The 15,403-nt window shown below is 44.0% G+C and overlaps 1 protein-coding gene across 2 annotated transcripts in view; it reads right to left on the bottom strand.

Moving 5' to 3' along the window:
* Positions 1–9,689: 9,689 nt before the first annotated feature.
* The window catches only part of SLC25A37 (solute carrier family 25 member 37), a 42,992-nt gene continuing 37,278 nt past the window's right edge, over positions 9,690–15,403 (bottom strand). For both annotated transcript variants that reach the window (XM_053578472.1, XM_053578473.1), the window contains exon 4: positions 9,690–13,579. In XM_053578472.1, the coding sequence (XP_053434447.1) occupies positions 13,059–13,579 (521 nt within the window). In that variant the 3' untranslated portion in view covers positions 9,690–13,058. The remainder of the gene's footprint in view (positions 13,580–15,403) is intronic.

The following is a 15,403-nucleotide window of genomic DNA, read 5'->3' as shown; positions in this document are numbered from 1 at the left end:
TCATAGATTTGATTTTTTTTTCTTTTACAAATTTAAGATTTATAGCAACCCTGCATCAAGCAAATATATTGGTGCCATTTTTCTAACACATATGTTCCTTGCATGTCACTGTATCACATTTTGGTAATTCTTGCAATATTTCAGACTTTTTCAATATTTGTTATGATGAACTATGTTCAGTGATCTTTATTATTATTATTGTAATTATTGAACTGCACCTATTTAAGAGACAAACTTAATCGATAAATGTTACGTATGTTCTGACTGTTCCACCAACTAGCTACTCCCCCCCACCCTCGGGCCTCCCTGTTCCCTGAGACACAATAATATTGAAATTAGGCTGATAATAATCCTAAAATGGCCTCTAAGTGTTTGTGTGAAAGGAAGAGTTGAGTGTCTCAAACTTTAAATTAAAAGCTAGGAATGATTAAGTTTAGTGAGGAAGACGTGTCAAAAATGAAGACAGGCAGAAATCTAGGCTTCTTGCACCAATTAACCAAGTTTTAAACATAAAGGAAAAGTTCTTCAAGGAAATTAAAAGTGCTATTCCAGTGAACACATGTATGATAAGAAAGCAAAACAGCTTTTTTGCTGATAATGTACAAAGTCTTAGTGGTCTGGATAGAGCAAACCAGCCACAACATTCCCTTAAGCCCAAGTCTAATCCAGAGAAAGGCCCTAACTCTCCATTATTCTTTGGAGTCTGAGAGACATGAAGTTGCAGAAGAAAAGTTTGAAGCTAGCAGAGGTTAGTTCATGAGGTTAAGGAAAGAAACTGTCTCTATAGCATAAGATAGAATATAAAACATAACATACAGTGTAAGATGAAACAGGTGTTGATGTAGAAGCAAATTATCCAGAAGATCCAGCTAGCTAAGATCATTGCTGAAGGTGGCTACACTAAACCATAGATTTTCCATGTAAATGGAACAACCTTCTATTGGAAGAAGCAGCCACCTACGACTTTCATAGCTACAGAGAGGTCAATGCCTGGCTTCAAAGCTTCAAAGAACAGTCTGACTCTCTTTTTCGGAGCTAATATAACTATGACTTTAAGTTGAAGCCAATGCTCCCTGAACATTCTTAAAATCCTAGGATCTTTATGAATTATGCCAAATGGACTCTGTCTGTGCTCCATAAATGGAACAACAAAACCTGAATGACAGCATATCTATTCACCGCATGGTTTACTGAATATTTTGGGCCAACTGTTAAGAACTATTACTCAAGAGGGAAAAAGGATTTCTTTCAAAATTTTACTGTTCATTAACAATGCATCTAAGTCACCTTTCAAAAGCTCTGATGGAGATGTCCAAGGAAACTAATGTTGTTTTCGTGCTTGAAAGTGTAATAGTTATTCTGCAACCCATGGATCAAGGGGTAATTTCAATTTTTAAGTCTCACTAAGAAATACATTCATAAGGCTATAGTAGCCAGAAATAGTGATTCCTCTGTTGTTGGGTCTGGGTAAAGCAAATTAAAAACAATGAAAGGATTCACCATTCTAGATGCCATTAGGAACATACATGATTAATGGAAAGAATTCAATATATCAGTGTTAACAGGAGTTTGGAAGAAGTCGATTCTAACCATCATGGGTGACTTTGAGGAGTTCAAGGCTTCAGTAGAGGAAGTAGGGGGAAAGACTAAGAGAACTAGAATGAGAAGTAGAGCCTGAAGATGTGATTTCATGATAAATATTGAACAGATAAGGAGTTGCTTAATCTCCTTAGAGAGATTAAGTAATATAATGATAATAAATAAATACTGAACAGATAAGGAGTTGCTTCTTATGGATGAGCAAAGAAAGATTTATAGTCTCTCAAGATGCAGGCTACTCCTAGTGAAGATGCTGTGAACGTTGTTGAAATGACAACAAAAGATTAAGAATATTACATAAACGTCGTTGAGAAAATAGAGAGGCGGGGTTTGAGAGGATCGGCTCCAATTTTGAAAGAAGTTCTGCTGTGGGTAAAATGCTATCAAATAGCATCCCATGCTGCAGAGAAATCTTTCATGGAAGGAAGAGTCAATCTATGCAACAAACTTCATCCTTGTCTTATTTTTTAAAATCCCCGCAGCCACCCCAGCCTTCAGCAACCACCGCCCTGATCAGTCAGTGGCCATTAATATCCAGGAAAGACTCTCCACCAGCAAAAAAATTAGGACTCCTTAAAGGCTGAGATGATATTTTTGATATAATGCTATTGTAAAAAATAGCACACTTACTAGACTATATTTTGATGTAGATATAACATTTATGTCCACTGGGAAACGAAAAAGGTTAGGTGACTCACTTTATTGCAGTGGCCTGGAATCAAACCTGTAATATTTTTGATGTATTTCTCTCTAGTCAACTAATTGTGGACAAAAGGACAAAAGCAATACAACAGCAAAAGATAATCTTCTCAATAAATGGTACTGGAACAACTAGATATATACATCAAAAAACTAAATCTGGACACATCTTACATTCTTCACAGAAATTAACTCAAAATGGATTATGGCCTTAAATGTAAGATGAAAAACTATAAAAATGCCTATAAGATAAGATGCACATACAAGAAAATCTAGATGACATTGGGTTTGGCAATGACTTTTTAGATACAAACCAAAGCCATGATTCAAGAAAGAAAGAAATTATAAGCTAGACTTTCTTAAAATTAAAATGTTCTGGTGGCACCTGTAGCTCAAGCGGCTAAGGGACCAGCCACATACACCAGAGCTGGCAGGTTCGAATCCAGCCAGGGCCTGCCAAACAATGACAACTACAACCAAAAAATACCCGGGCATTGTGGCAGGCACTTGTACTCCCACCTACTTGGAAGACTGAGGCAAGAGAATTGCTTAAGCCCAAGAGTTGAAGGTTTCTATGATCTGTGATGCCATGGCACTCAACCCAGGGTGTTAGCTTGAGGCTCTGTCTCAAAAAAAAAATTAAAATGTTTTATTCTGCAAAAGACACAGTGAAGAGAATGAAAAGAAAAGCCACAAACTGGGGAAAATTTTTGCAGAAACATATGGGAGAAAAGGCTATTATTTAAAGTGTTCCAAAAAAATTTTAAACTGAGCAATATTTGGGCGGCTGAGGTGGGTGAATTGCCTGAGCTCACAAGTTCAAGACCAGCCTGAGCAAGTGGGAGACCCTATCTCTAAAAATAGCCAGGCATTGTGGCAGGCGCCTATAGTCCCAGCTACTTGGGAGGCTGAGGCAAGAGAAGCACTTAAGCCCAAGAGTTTGAGGTTGCTGTGAGCTATGAAGCCACAGCATTCTATTGAGGGCAACAAAGTGAGACTGTCTCAAAAAAAATAAAATGAAATGAAATTCAGCACTAAGAAAACAATCCAATTAGAAAGCTAGCCAAAGATCTTAACAGACACCTTGCCAAGAAGGTATACAGATGGCAAGTAAACATATGAAAAGATTACATCGTATGTCATCAGGGAAATGCAGATAAAATAACGAGATAGCACCACATACCTATTAGAATAGCCATAATCGGGGCAGCTGATGGCTCAAGGGGTAGGGCGCCAGTCCCATATGCCGGAGGTGGCAGATTCAAACCTAGCCCTGGCCAAGAACCAAAAAAAAAAAGAATAGCCATAATCCAGAACACTGGTGACATCAAATGCTGGGGAGGAAATGAAGTAAGAAGAGCTCTCACTTCGTGTTGCTGGAAATACAAAATGGTACAACCACTTTAGAAAACAGTCCAACAGTTTCTTACAAAACTAACAACACTTTTACCATAGGATTCAACAGTTGCCCTTCTTGGTATTTCCCAAAGAAGCTGAAAACGTACGTCCACGTAAGGACCTGAATACAGATGTTTATAGCAGTTTTATTCATAATTGTCAAACACTGGAAGCAACCAAGATGTTCTTCGGTGGATGAATGGATAACTAAACAGTGGTATAGCCAGCCCATGGAATATTAGTCAGCACTAAAAAGAAATGACCTATCAAGCCATGAAAACACATAAAGGAAACGTAAATGCATATTTCTAAGTGACCTACTGTCTTATTCCAAACTATATGACTATGGGAAAGGCAAAATTACAGAGTAAGGAAAACGATCAGTGGTTGACAGGCCTTAGGAGAGAGGGAGGAATGAAAAGGCTCAGAGCATGGAGTTTTAGCACAGTATAAACTGTATGATACTGTTTACCCGTATGATATGTTAGGGCTACATGTCACCGTGCTTTTGTCCAAACCCATAAAATGTGCAAAACCAAGATTGCACCTTGCTGGAAATCATGACTTTGAGCAATAATGATGTATCAGCAGAGGTTCATCTATGGTAACAAATGCACCACTCTGGTGGGGATGTTGACAGTGGGTAGGCTGTGTGCATGGGTATGCAGGGCCAAGGGGTGAATGGGAAAATAATCTCTGTACTTTCTCCTCAATCTTGCTGTGAACCTAAAACTGCTCTAAAAAATAAAGTCTTTTTCTTTTTCTTAAGTTTAGATGTAGAGACTCTGCAATAAAAACTGACATGGGGGGCGGCGCCTGTGGCTCAGGGAGTAGGGTGCCAATCCCATATGCCAGAGGTGGCAGGTTCAAACCCAGCCCCGGCCAAAAAACCACACAAAAAAAAAAAAACTGACATGGGAAAACCAAATTGTGTCTTCCTATAGTAATGGGCTATATGAAAATAAGGGTGTCACATTCCCCACACGGCAGGTGCTCAACATGACCTGTTTTGTTTTCAGCCATTGTGCTAAAGGGCTTGGGGTTCACCAAGAGACCAGCAGTCCTCACCCAGAGTTTAGAGAGACATATAGACAAATAAATTATTTAATCACAACTGCACAAGAATGTAGTCATTACAAACATATTCAAGAAAAGGATGTGAAATACATCCATCCTTCTCCTATGCCAAATTCCTAGATTTTCATGTTATTTGTCAAGTAGTTATTTAGGAAGTGGGAAGAAAGAAATAAGCAAAATGGTAATGAATGATTCTTTATGGTAGGTAGGCTAAAAGGCATGTGAGATTTCCTTCTAATTTCATATGGAAAGTGTGTAATCACATTTCAATTACAGACTTAAGAGACTGGACAGAGCCTGTTTTTATGACATTATTATAGGCTAGAACTGCTGAAGCTATTACACGTCATCTGTCCTGACCCTTTCATTTTGCAGCTAAGGAAACTGTGGACCAGAGAGATTAAGTGATAATCCCCAAATCACCCAAGATTGCCCAACCAGTTGAGTGACCTCCCAGACTGGAATCTAGGCCTTTGGACACACTGGCTCTCTGAGATACGCTTAATGGTTTAAAAGGACCAGAACAATTAAATTACTTCATTATATCAACAAAAAAATTATCCTTGCATTAGAATTCCCTCTAAGGTAATTGTATGCTTTTCAAAGTTGGCGTTTAGAAACTCGTTGATCTTAGAAACAAAAGAGTTACAGTGGCCAAGGTACAAATTCAAGATAGCATCAATAAACAATGATTTTGGTCTAAGTCAAAATTAGGCAAGATGATCTCTTTCAATTAGGAAGCTGGATCAGGTGAAGCATGGTAGTAAGAATCTAAGAGCATTTGCTGAATCAGTGCTCTTGGCAACCCGTGCTCTTTGGAACACCAGAAGGCTTAGAAACTCATGTTCCAGTGCCTGTGAAGGAAGTTTTACTACTGTGATAAAGAGTAGGCTATTTCCACTTAGAACATTCTTTTCTAGCTGCCGTTTCGAGTGTAATTGTCTCTCAGTCCCATTAATTATGACTCCTTAATGTGTAATTTATCCAGATTCCACTCATATCATGAGCTTGAGGAGGAATGTGAGAGGGGTCATGACAATTTTCCCTATGGCCCCACACCCTGAAATTACCCTGGGGTTTCTGTGTGACAGACATACACGGAACCCTGGGTAGATCACTGGAAATGCTGGAGAATAACCAAGAACCAATGAAAGTTCCCAGCACTTGGGTATCACCAGTTGCCAGGTTGCTAATGTTTTTCTACTTTTTTTCTCCTTTATTAAATCATAACTGTGTGCATTTATAAGATACAATGTGCTGATTTGATATACAATGTGGAATGCTTACATATAACTGATTAACATAACCATCTCCTCGCTTACTTATTTGTTGTGGTAAGACATTTATACTCTATTTTTAATAGTTTTGAAATGAACCATTGCATTATGCATATCAGGTGAGGTCCCCCCAAATACCCTCCCTCCTCCCAGTCTCCCTTCTTCCCTCCCCTCTCCCTCCTCTTCCCTTCTACCTTCTGGACTATAGTTCTGTTTTACCATTCATATGAATATGTAGGTGATTATATACTGATTTCATAGTAGTATTGAGTACATTGGATACTTCTTTTCCATTCTTGAGATATTTTACCAAGAAGAATATGTTCCAGCTCCATCCAGGTAAACATAAAAGATGTTTATGCAGTTTATGCATCTTTTTATGGCTGCATAGTATTCCATGGTGTACATATACCACAATTTGTTAATCCATTTATGGGTCAATGGGCATTTGGGCTGCTTCCATGACTTGGCAATTATGAATTGGGCTACAGTAAACATTCTGGTACAAATGTCTTTTTTGCAAAATGATTTTTGATCATCTGGGTATATACCTAATAGAGGAATTGCAGGATCAAACAATAGGTCCACTTTTAGTTCCTTGAGTATTCTCAACTTCTTTCCAAAAAGGTTGTATTAGCTTGCATTCCCACCAGCAGTGTAGAAGTGTTCCCTTCTCCTCACATCCAACATCTGTAGCTTTGGGATTTTGTGATGTGGCCTACTCCTACTGGAGTTCGATGATATCTCAAAGCGGTTTTGAGTTGCATTTCTCTGATGATTAAAGATGATGAGCATTTTTTATGTGTTCATAGGCCATGCACCTGTCTTCTTCAGGAAAGGCTCTGTTCAAACCTCTTGCCCACGTAGAAATGGGGTTATTTGTTCTTTTCTTATTAGTTTGAGTTCTCTGTGGATTCTCTAATGTTCTTTTAGTCTTGGATCAAGGCTGGTGAAGCTTGGGCATTGGCCTTGAGCACTCAGGTATTTGTTGTCAAAAACTCTTGAGCGCTAAAAGTGCTTATAGAAGAAGTACCTGCCAGAACCCTGCAAAGCCCAGAGCTAGGCAGGTGATCCGTAACTATTTACATTAAAATTTGGTAGCCATAATGGGGGGGAGGCCTAGGGGAGGCAGAGGAGGGACCCCGCAAGGGTTGTGCATGCCCCGGGAGGAGGGCAATTAGAGAGAGACTCATGTACTCAGAGATGAGGGTCTTCTCTGCTGCCACCTGAGCGTGACCTCTCAGCCAGGTCTCCCCCGTTCTCAGACAGCTCATTCTCAGCATGACCAAAAGCCCTGCACCCCCAGGCCTCCATTGCTTCCACTTCTGTACTCTCAGCAGCCTGGGCTCACCCACTCTGTTCCAGTCTCCCTCGCCTTTCGTCACCCCCCTGATGGACAGTTTCACTGTGACACCAGACTGTGACCTCTTTTTGCCTCTTCTGTCTTCCTTCCCGACTTGGTCTCAGACGCTTAAGCCAGATGACTTTTCCCAGAGCCAAGCTCCAATCATGCTGTTCCCCACCCAAAGATTCTTGATGAGTCCCCATTTATGCCAGATGACTTTTCCCAGAGCCAGGGTCTAATCATGCTGTTCCCCGCCCAAAGATTCTTGATGAGTCCCCATTACCCAATACTTAAGATCAAATTTCTTACGTGCAGCTTACCCCGAGGGTATCTCTACAAAACTCTGTGGCAGCAAACCAAGCTCTGTTTTCCCAAATTGCACCCTTTATTCTTGGGCTCTATTCCCCTGTAAGCAGTAATAACCCACCCCCATTTCCTCCCAGCAGTTGTTATTCTCCCTTATACAAAATTGGGCTTATTCCGTCTTCTCTGAGATGTCACATCGAGTCCACTCCTGTGGGTAGGAGCAGGGGTCACTTGTAGGGAAGGTGGTAGATTGACTAGAAGGCATGGGAACTCAGACAGCAGGAGACCTCTGCCCAGGACAGGGACACCTGCCTCTCACAGCCTTTCTAGGGCTGGGATTCCAACACAGATGCACAGGAGAGGGTTCCTGAGTGATGAAAGTGGCTTCTGCCACAAGGAGGCAGCATGAATCTACCTCCCTACCCACAAACTGAAGATGAGCTTTCTTCCATCTCTTCCTCTCCGTGTCACCTCTACTGACACTGAGCATGAGCCAGCACGGTGTCGTGTGCCAGCAGTGGTGGTGTGCTGGTCAACCGGCTCTTGTAAAAGCAAAAGCGCTACAAATCAGGGCTTTTGCTTATTCCCGGGGTGTAAACATTCCCACTGAAGCGGATTTCACACTGCCAACAAGTCTCAGTAACACGAAGCTGGGAAGGAATGCACACCATGTGCCCTAGAGAGCTGGGACAGGGCTGGCCCCACACGCCACTAGCTGGGGACAGAGCAGTGAAAAAGCCGGGCAAGGCCACAATCCCAAGGAGCTCAGTCTAACAGGCATGAAGCTACTGTTTTGCTTCCATGGCTGCCTACACAACCATCCCTGAGGGTCAGGCTTTAATCATCTTAAGGAGTCTATGTCTCCCCCTGCGTTCTAGTTGGTGGCAAGGTCTGCAAGGGTGGGGATCACACCTTACCCTTTACTCTGCCCCAACCCCAAGCACCCACATGAGGCTCTGACCGCAGGAAGCACTGCAAATGTGTTCGCTGATTTCATGGAGCAGGGAGAGGAGGAAAAACATGCCACACGTGACTGAGGCGTGGAAGCAGCTGTAAGCCACAAGGGAATTGTGAATGATGCAGGGTTGGCCATTGGGTGGATTACAAAGCAGGAAGTTTACCCCAATCCTCTCCATCCCCCTCCCACCTCCTGGCACCCTCACTACTGGCCTGATCTCAATTCTAACTCTGCACCTTTGCTAGGGGCTTTGGTGGTCATGCCGGAAGGAGGCGCTCTGACCTTCAAAATTGTGGGAAGAGTCAAGAGTTGTCCCTGGGTGGCACCTGTGGCTCAGTGGGTAGGGCCCCAGCCCCACATACAGAGGGTTGCAGGTTCGAACCCGGCCTCGGCCAAACTGCAACAAAAAAATAGCCGGGCGTTGTGGTGGGCACCCGCAGTCTCAGCTACTCAGGAGGCTGAGGCAAGAGAATCACTCAAGCCCAAGAGCTGGAGGTTGTTGTGAACTGTAACCCCACGGCACTCTATCAAGGATGACAAAGTGAAACTCTGTCTCTTACAAAAAAAAAAAAAAAAAAAGAGTTGTCCCTGGCTTCTCAAAGAGGTCCAAGAACTCCCCTCCACCCTACTCCACACCCTCCAGAAAGTTACGTTCTCCACTTAAGTTCGTGGCCTTTAGGGAATGTGGACTCTGGTCACCCTCGGGGCTGACCCTGTGAAAAGGGACATGTGTGACAGAGAAAAGAGGCACGTCCCAAGGCACTGCCTGCAGCCTGCCACACTCACACTCCAGCACCGACAAGCTGCCACCATGGTAAGCCGCACTGGCAGCTCCTGTCCTAGCCCGACAACTCGAGCAAACCCCAAGATCTGCTTCCATCTGGGGAAGAGGGACAGTTTCTATCACAGCTGTAGACTCTCGTCCTTAACACCTGAGATGGAGAGGGACACAACCCCACAAAGGAGCTTCTTCTGGTCACCTGCGTTCCTCCCGTCTCAGTGTTCCCATCACAGAGCCCACGCCACTTCAAAGATCAATGGTTTATTTTTTTCTCGCTCCAGTGTGACAACTGTAGCAGCATGTCAGAAAATCCCCACACACAGACACACATTTCTCCTGTCTTCAAAGAGCTGGCAAATGATGGAGAGGCAGGAACAATATTTACTACAGGCATATGAGAAATTTAGGAAATAATGCTTGCTCACCCATAGAACATACACTGTGCGTCTCACAGGTAGGAAGCAGCGGTACATTCATAGTTCACAGACACAATCACCCTTAAATAAAATTAAATAAAACCTTATTGGCATAACAATGAGTTGGACATATAGCCTCATGGGCACTTTGGAGGGTGTTATTTGAAATAAGACATCAGCATTTAAAAAAAAAAAAACACACACACAGAATATCGGTAGGTAAATAGCTAGATTCAATTGAACGTTAAGAAAAAATAGTCCTAGGGCATAGTGGAGGCTCGCCTGTAATCCCAGCGACTCTGGAGGCAGAAGACTGAGGCAAGGAGCCCTTGAGGCCAAAAGTTGGAGACCAGCCTGGCCAACATAGTGAGACCCCACCTCTTTAAAACAAGTAAATAAATAAGAAAATAAAAGTAAAAAAAGAGTCATGGATTGATGATGTCACCCATTTGGAAAAAAAATCAATTGTTTATTCTAAAATAAAGGTGAAACTGATCAATCATGGTTTGAGCAGAAGAGCGAACACACATATCCCATATGGAAGTATGAGTGTTGCATTCAAAATGACTGAGTATGTGCCAGGATTTTATTGTGTGGGTCACTAGGCAGGGGTGTGGGGCAGGGAGAAATTTCCCCACTCAGCACTTTGCATTGTCAAAGTCCCAACTGAAAATCAGACTGCAGTCTACAGAGGGTAACAACATAGACCTTGGAAATAGAGGCCCACAGAGGAGAAAATTGATTCCTACAAAATTAATGAACACTTTTTCTAGTGCTCCACAACTCTCAAAGCATTACTCAACCTCTTAAAGACCAGATCTGGCAGGCAGGGCGGGTAGTTACCCCAGCCAACCCATCCCTCATCTCATAAGGAGGGGCCTGTGCTCCTGCCCACGGGCCTCTGAGACCCAGTCCCCACCTCTCCTTCTTGGGAAGTGACCCAAGAGAGCATTTCCAGAGAAGTCACCAGTTTCTTTTCTAAAGACAACCAAAAGCAAAATCCTAAGAGAAATAAAAAACATCTCGCAGCTCTGTGGCATAATAAAGCTGACAAAAAAAAAAAGAGCAGTGGGGTTTTAATTCTTTTTAGAATTTGATTTACATTCTTCTTCAGAATTTGACATTTTTCTCCTCCATTTGCAGAATGTAACACTATTGAACACTAACCCAAGGCAGGTTTAGAGAGCAGACGTAAACATTCTCAGGAGCAGCACCATCTCCGGGGGCTTTCTGCATCTCCATGTGGGACAGAAGCTGGTTTCATGGGCAAGGAAGGGAGAGATCCCCTCCCCTCCCCGAGGTGGGCCAGCCTGGCAGCAAAGAGTTTCTCAAGGTGCCCCGGTGGGAGGCACCCAACATGGCTCTCTCTTGCCCCTCATCTGAAAAAGGAAGTCTATTTCACTGTTTATCATAAAACTTCTCATTGCAGGGAGGACAGAAACTACTCTTGGCAGCACTGTGTGCAACGTCCCAAGATGAAAATAGTCCATGTGCGGCTCGAGTCTTTCCTAGGCTAAGTAACACCATCCAAAGGTGCCCAGGCCTGAGCCTCCTAGGGCAGATGTGCCTCGGTGACCGCTGTGTTGGTAGTTAACAGGTCAGGACCGGGTGTACCAAAACGTAAACACCCACGTGCTTCCTGCACATCTGTAAAGACAGGCTCTGGTGAGGGCTCAGAAAAGGAAACTGTGATTCGTCATTCTTCCCTGGACAGAGGTCTGGCAGCACATCAGATGGCGTAGCTAGAGGACGCAGGCTTGTCTTTTCTCTCCGCAACAATCTCAGTCCACGCCATTTCAGACGACAAGGCTGTGGGGCGCCGTGTTCTCGGTGACGAGGCTGCAGAACAGCTCCGGGAAGGATCTCCTGACTCTGGGCATGAGGGACCAGGTCAGGCCTCAGCAGCAGGGCCCTGGCTGGAGGGAGGACCTGGCTTCTGTCACTATGCAGCAAGGGAGGGAGATTAATGGTTGGGACAGGGCAAGGGGACAAATGCTGGAGGTATGCTTGCTATATATTTTTTTAAGAACCCCCACACTGCACTGGGAAACACAGGAGATTAGGAGATTTAGTCAAGATATACATAGACCAAGGTATCTGAACTGCCTGAGTTAAAAGGTTCGTGTAGAAAGAAAGGCGTAAGACCTAGGATTTATCCCAATGACCTGCCCCGCAAGTAGCCAGATGTTGGCCTATCAAGGGCTTCCAAGTGCTGGCCCAGGGAAGCATACATTCATGTCACTCACCACAAGGGGAGGAAACGGTCTCAGTAGGCTAAGACAAGTCATCCTAATTCTACTGGTAGGAGGGCTCCTGCCACCCAATGTGTGCGTGTGTGTACACGGCAGGAGAAAACGTGCCAGGGCTAGATTTCGGTTCTGGAATTTCTAGGAAAGACTAAGGGAAAAAAGGCACAGGAAGGTGATTGAATTTAAAATAAAAAGTAGCTGCAAGTAATATATCATTATTCTGATTTTTTTCCAACGTACCTTTTTCCCCTATAAAAAGAGAAATTCAAAATACAAAGTTCATATTTATTATTTTACATTCAAGTGAAACTTCCATGGGGGCGATGGCAGGGCTGCTGAACACAGTTATTAGGTCACATTCAGTGATCTAGTACTTTGGTGCCTTTTTAGTTAACCTGATGGAAAAATTCAACCCCTCTCATTTTGTTAAGAACAGCTTGAGAGTCCCAGCTGTAATACTATGTGTAGACACGCACAAGCACACACACACACATTCAAAAACTTCTACGTAGAAAAATAAAGGATAAACATTATCCATCTATTATATATTGCATAATGGAACTTTTATATACATAAAAAATTTTTCTTCCTTCACGGTTTCCACTCACTGCATTATTTTCTTCCCTCCTGTGTGATCTAAGGATCTAGGGAAAAAGATTGCCATAGTGAAGAAGAGAAGCTACATTCCTACTTGGAGAGGACGAGAAAAAGCAATTTCTCACTCTCCTTCCCAAGTCCTTCCCATCTACCACCACCTCAGATGTCCCTGGGGACGGCCTCCTGGCGATCGGCCATCCTGCCTTCTCCTGTCCCTAAGGCAGCAGGGGAGAAAAAGGACCATAGGTAGCACCCTGCAAAAAAATGATCTAGGTATGACAGCAAGGACGTGGAAGAGGCACAGAAAGCCTCTTAAGAATAAAAGATTCTGGAATCACTTCCCACAGTCTGTTCCTTTAGTATGGAGCTCGATTCTCCAGCTGGTGCTTGGTGAGGAAGTACTTGAAGAACTCATAGACAGACCAGGATATGGCGGTGGAGGGCATCTGGTAGATAACACGTGCCTGTATGCCTTTGAAGTAGCCAGCCAGGCCATTGAGCTGGTACACCGTCCGGAAGGCATTGGCCATGCCCGACAGCCGGCCGCTGACGTTAGCCAGGGAGAGCGCCTTGTTCTCCTGAGTGTTGAGCAGGGTCTTACAGACGTCCAGCGGGGTGGTGGCAGCTGCAGCAAGGGCCCCGGCCAGCCCGCCTGAGATGATATGGGACTGCGGGTTGTATCCCCGGTGGGGGTTGACGTGCTCCTGCAGGAACTCATAGGTGATGAAGTGGATGGACTGGAAAGGAATGTTCATGGTCAGCTGCGTGGTGTAACTCCGGTAGAAGGCCCCTAACCCCTCGGTCCTCCACACTGTCCGGATGCAGCTGAGGGCTGACCGGTGCTGTGAGTTGTACATTTGCAGACGCTGCTTCACGACTGTCCGTCAGGGTGGCAGGGCAGGCCAGATGGGCAGGCAGAGGGCAGCGGGTTCATTTTGGCCCCACCCCAGGTCGGAGTGAGATGCGAAGCCAAGCCATAAAGGAAAACAATCAAGTTAGACACGCTGGTCACAGGCCACAAGGAACCAGCACATACAGCCCCAGCACCCTCCCTCCCCCCGAGAATCCACGAGGGCCAGCCAACTCTGGCCAGTCCGATGCTAAAATTCCATTTTTATCTCTAAGACCCAGGGCCAGGAAAGTGTCTATTTCCTTACGTTTCTCTTGTCTGAATCTTCCTGAAGGGTCCCCAACCCAGGCAGCCATTTTGGGCTAGATGAGCTAATCTCATCTCCAGGCTTCTGGCTGCCCCCTGCTTGTATCCCCAGCTCACCTCCTACAAGTCAAGTCCCCTTGCTATTCTGTTCTGCGCCTCTAACAGTGATTTTACCTTCTGTGTCACTGTGCACCTGGAACAGACACTAGGATTATGTCTGCCCAAGTTCAACAACAACCTCCCTTAGAGCTCTAATGCTCCCCACGTTTTGCCAAATGAATACACACAATGGATTTTACTTTTAGAAAAACAAGGCCCTTAAATCAATAGTAATAAAAAAAAAAGAGAGAGAGAGAGAGAGGAGTTAAGCCTCTTGTTTCTCTCTTTAGAAAATACAAACAAAACCTGTGCTTCGTGAACACAGGCTAACTAGTCACTGACCAGGTCCCTGTATGAATTGCCAAAACAAAATTTAAGAAAAAAAAAACACGAGAGGCCCAAGATATATAATAATTATGTAAGAGAAGATTTATTCGGGGATTTCAGGTTTTTCACTGAAGTACTTCCTCGATGAGCTTCCCTCCCCTCCTCCTGCCTACCTAAGAACTCCTCTTACCTGCCCCAAAGCACTCTGTCCAGAACATAGGTATTGTCCTTGTTCATTATAGGACAATATGTGAAGGCAGGTAAGTTTACTTACGGACATCCATTTCTTGAGAAAGATAACATGCGTGAGATAAAACACAGCAGGCTGTCTTTCTGAGCTCTCTACTTTATAAATAAACAGTGAAAAGGGTATAGATCACCCGTGTGCCTCAAGCTGTCTGTCGCAGTGGGGACACCCAAATGGGTGGGACAGAGTGCCTGGCTCCACCTGTCCATCTGGTAAACCTCAGCGCCCAAGAGAAAGAGACCCCTGCCCCAGTCTGACTCATCACAGCCCTGAAGGCCAGAACAAGTCTCCTGTCTGCTAGGATATGGGAGACAGCTGAGAACAAATAAGAACGTCTAGCCTTCAAAGGCAAAAAAAAAAAAAAATAGACAAACTTACAGCACAAGACCTAAAATGCTGAAACTTATCTCTCCAAGGGACCATTTTATGACAAGGGGGAAAGGCAGAGAGAGATCTACGTTTCAACTAAAGCCACTGCCAGGCAGAGAACAAACAACACAGCGCAAGGCATCCCAGAACCAGGGCCAACAGGTCCTCAACATGCAACCCAAGTTGGCTAAGGATGCTAAAAAGCTAACAGAACTCATCCATACAGCTGGGCGGCGCCTGTGGCTCAAAGTGGTAGGGCACCGGCCCCATATGCCGGAGGTGGTGGATTCAAACACAGCCCCGGCCAAAAACTGCAAAAAAAAAAAAAAAAAAAAAAAAGCTAACAGAACTCATCCATACAGCCGAGGTTTGCTTTAGAATACTCTCAAAATTAAAAAGGAAAAAAAAAAAAAAGGTAATGTGGGGAGAGATAGCTAAAAGAAAATGGCCCAATGTTATTATCTGAGTAAGGGTGATAGATACAAAAGGGCTCATAATACTAT

Source organism: Nycticebus coucang, chromosome 24 (assembly GCF_027406575.1).
Source record: "Nycticebus coucang isolate mNycCou1 chromosome 24, mNycCou1.pri, whole genome shotgun sequence".
Classification (NCBI taxonomy): Eukaryota; Metazoa; Chordata; class Mammalia; order Primates; family Lorisidae; genus Nycticebus; species Nycticebus coucang.
This window is presented reverse-complemented; position numbering and strand designations above follow the sequence as displayed.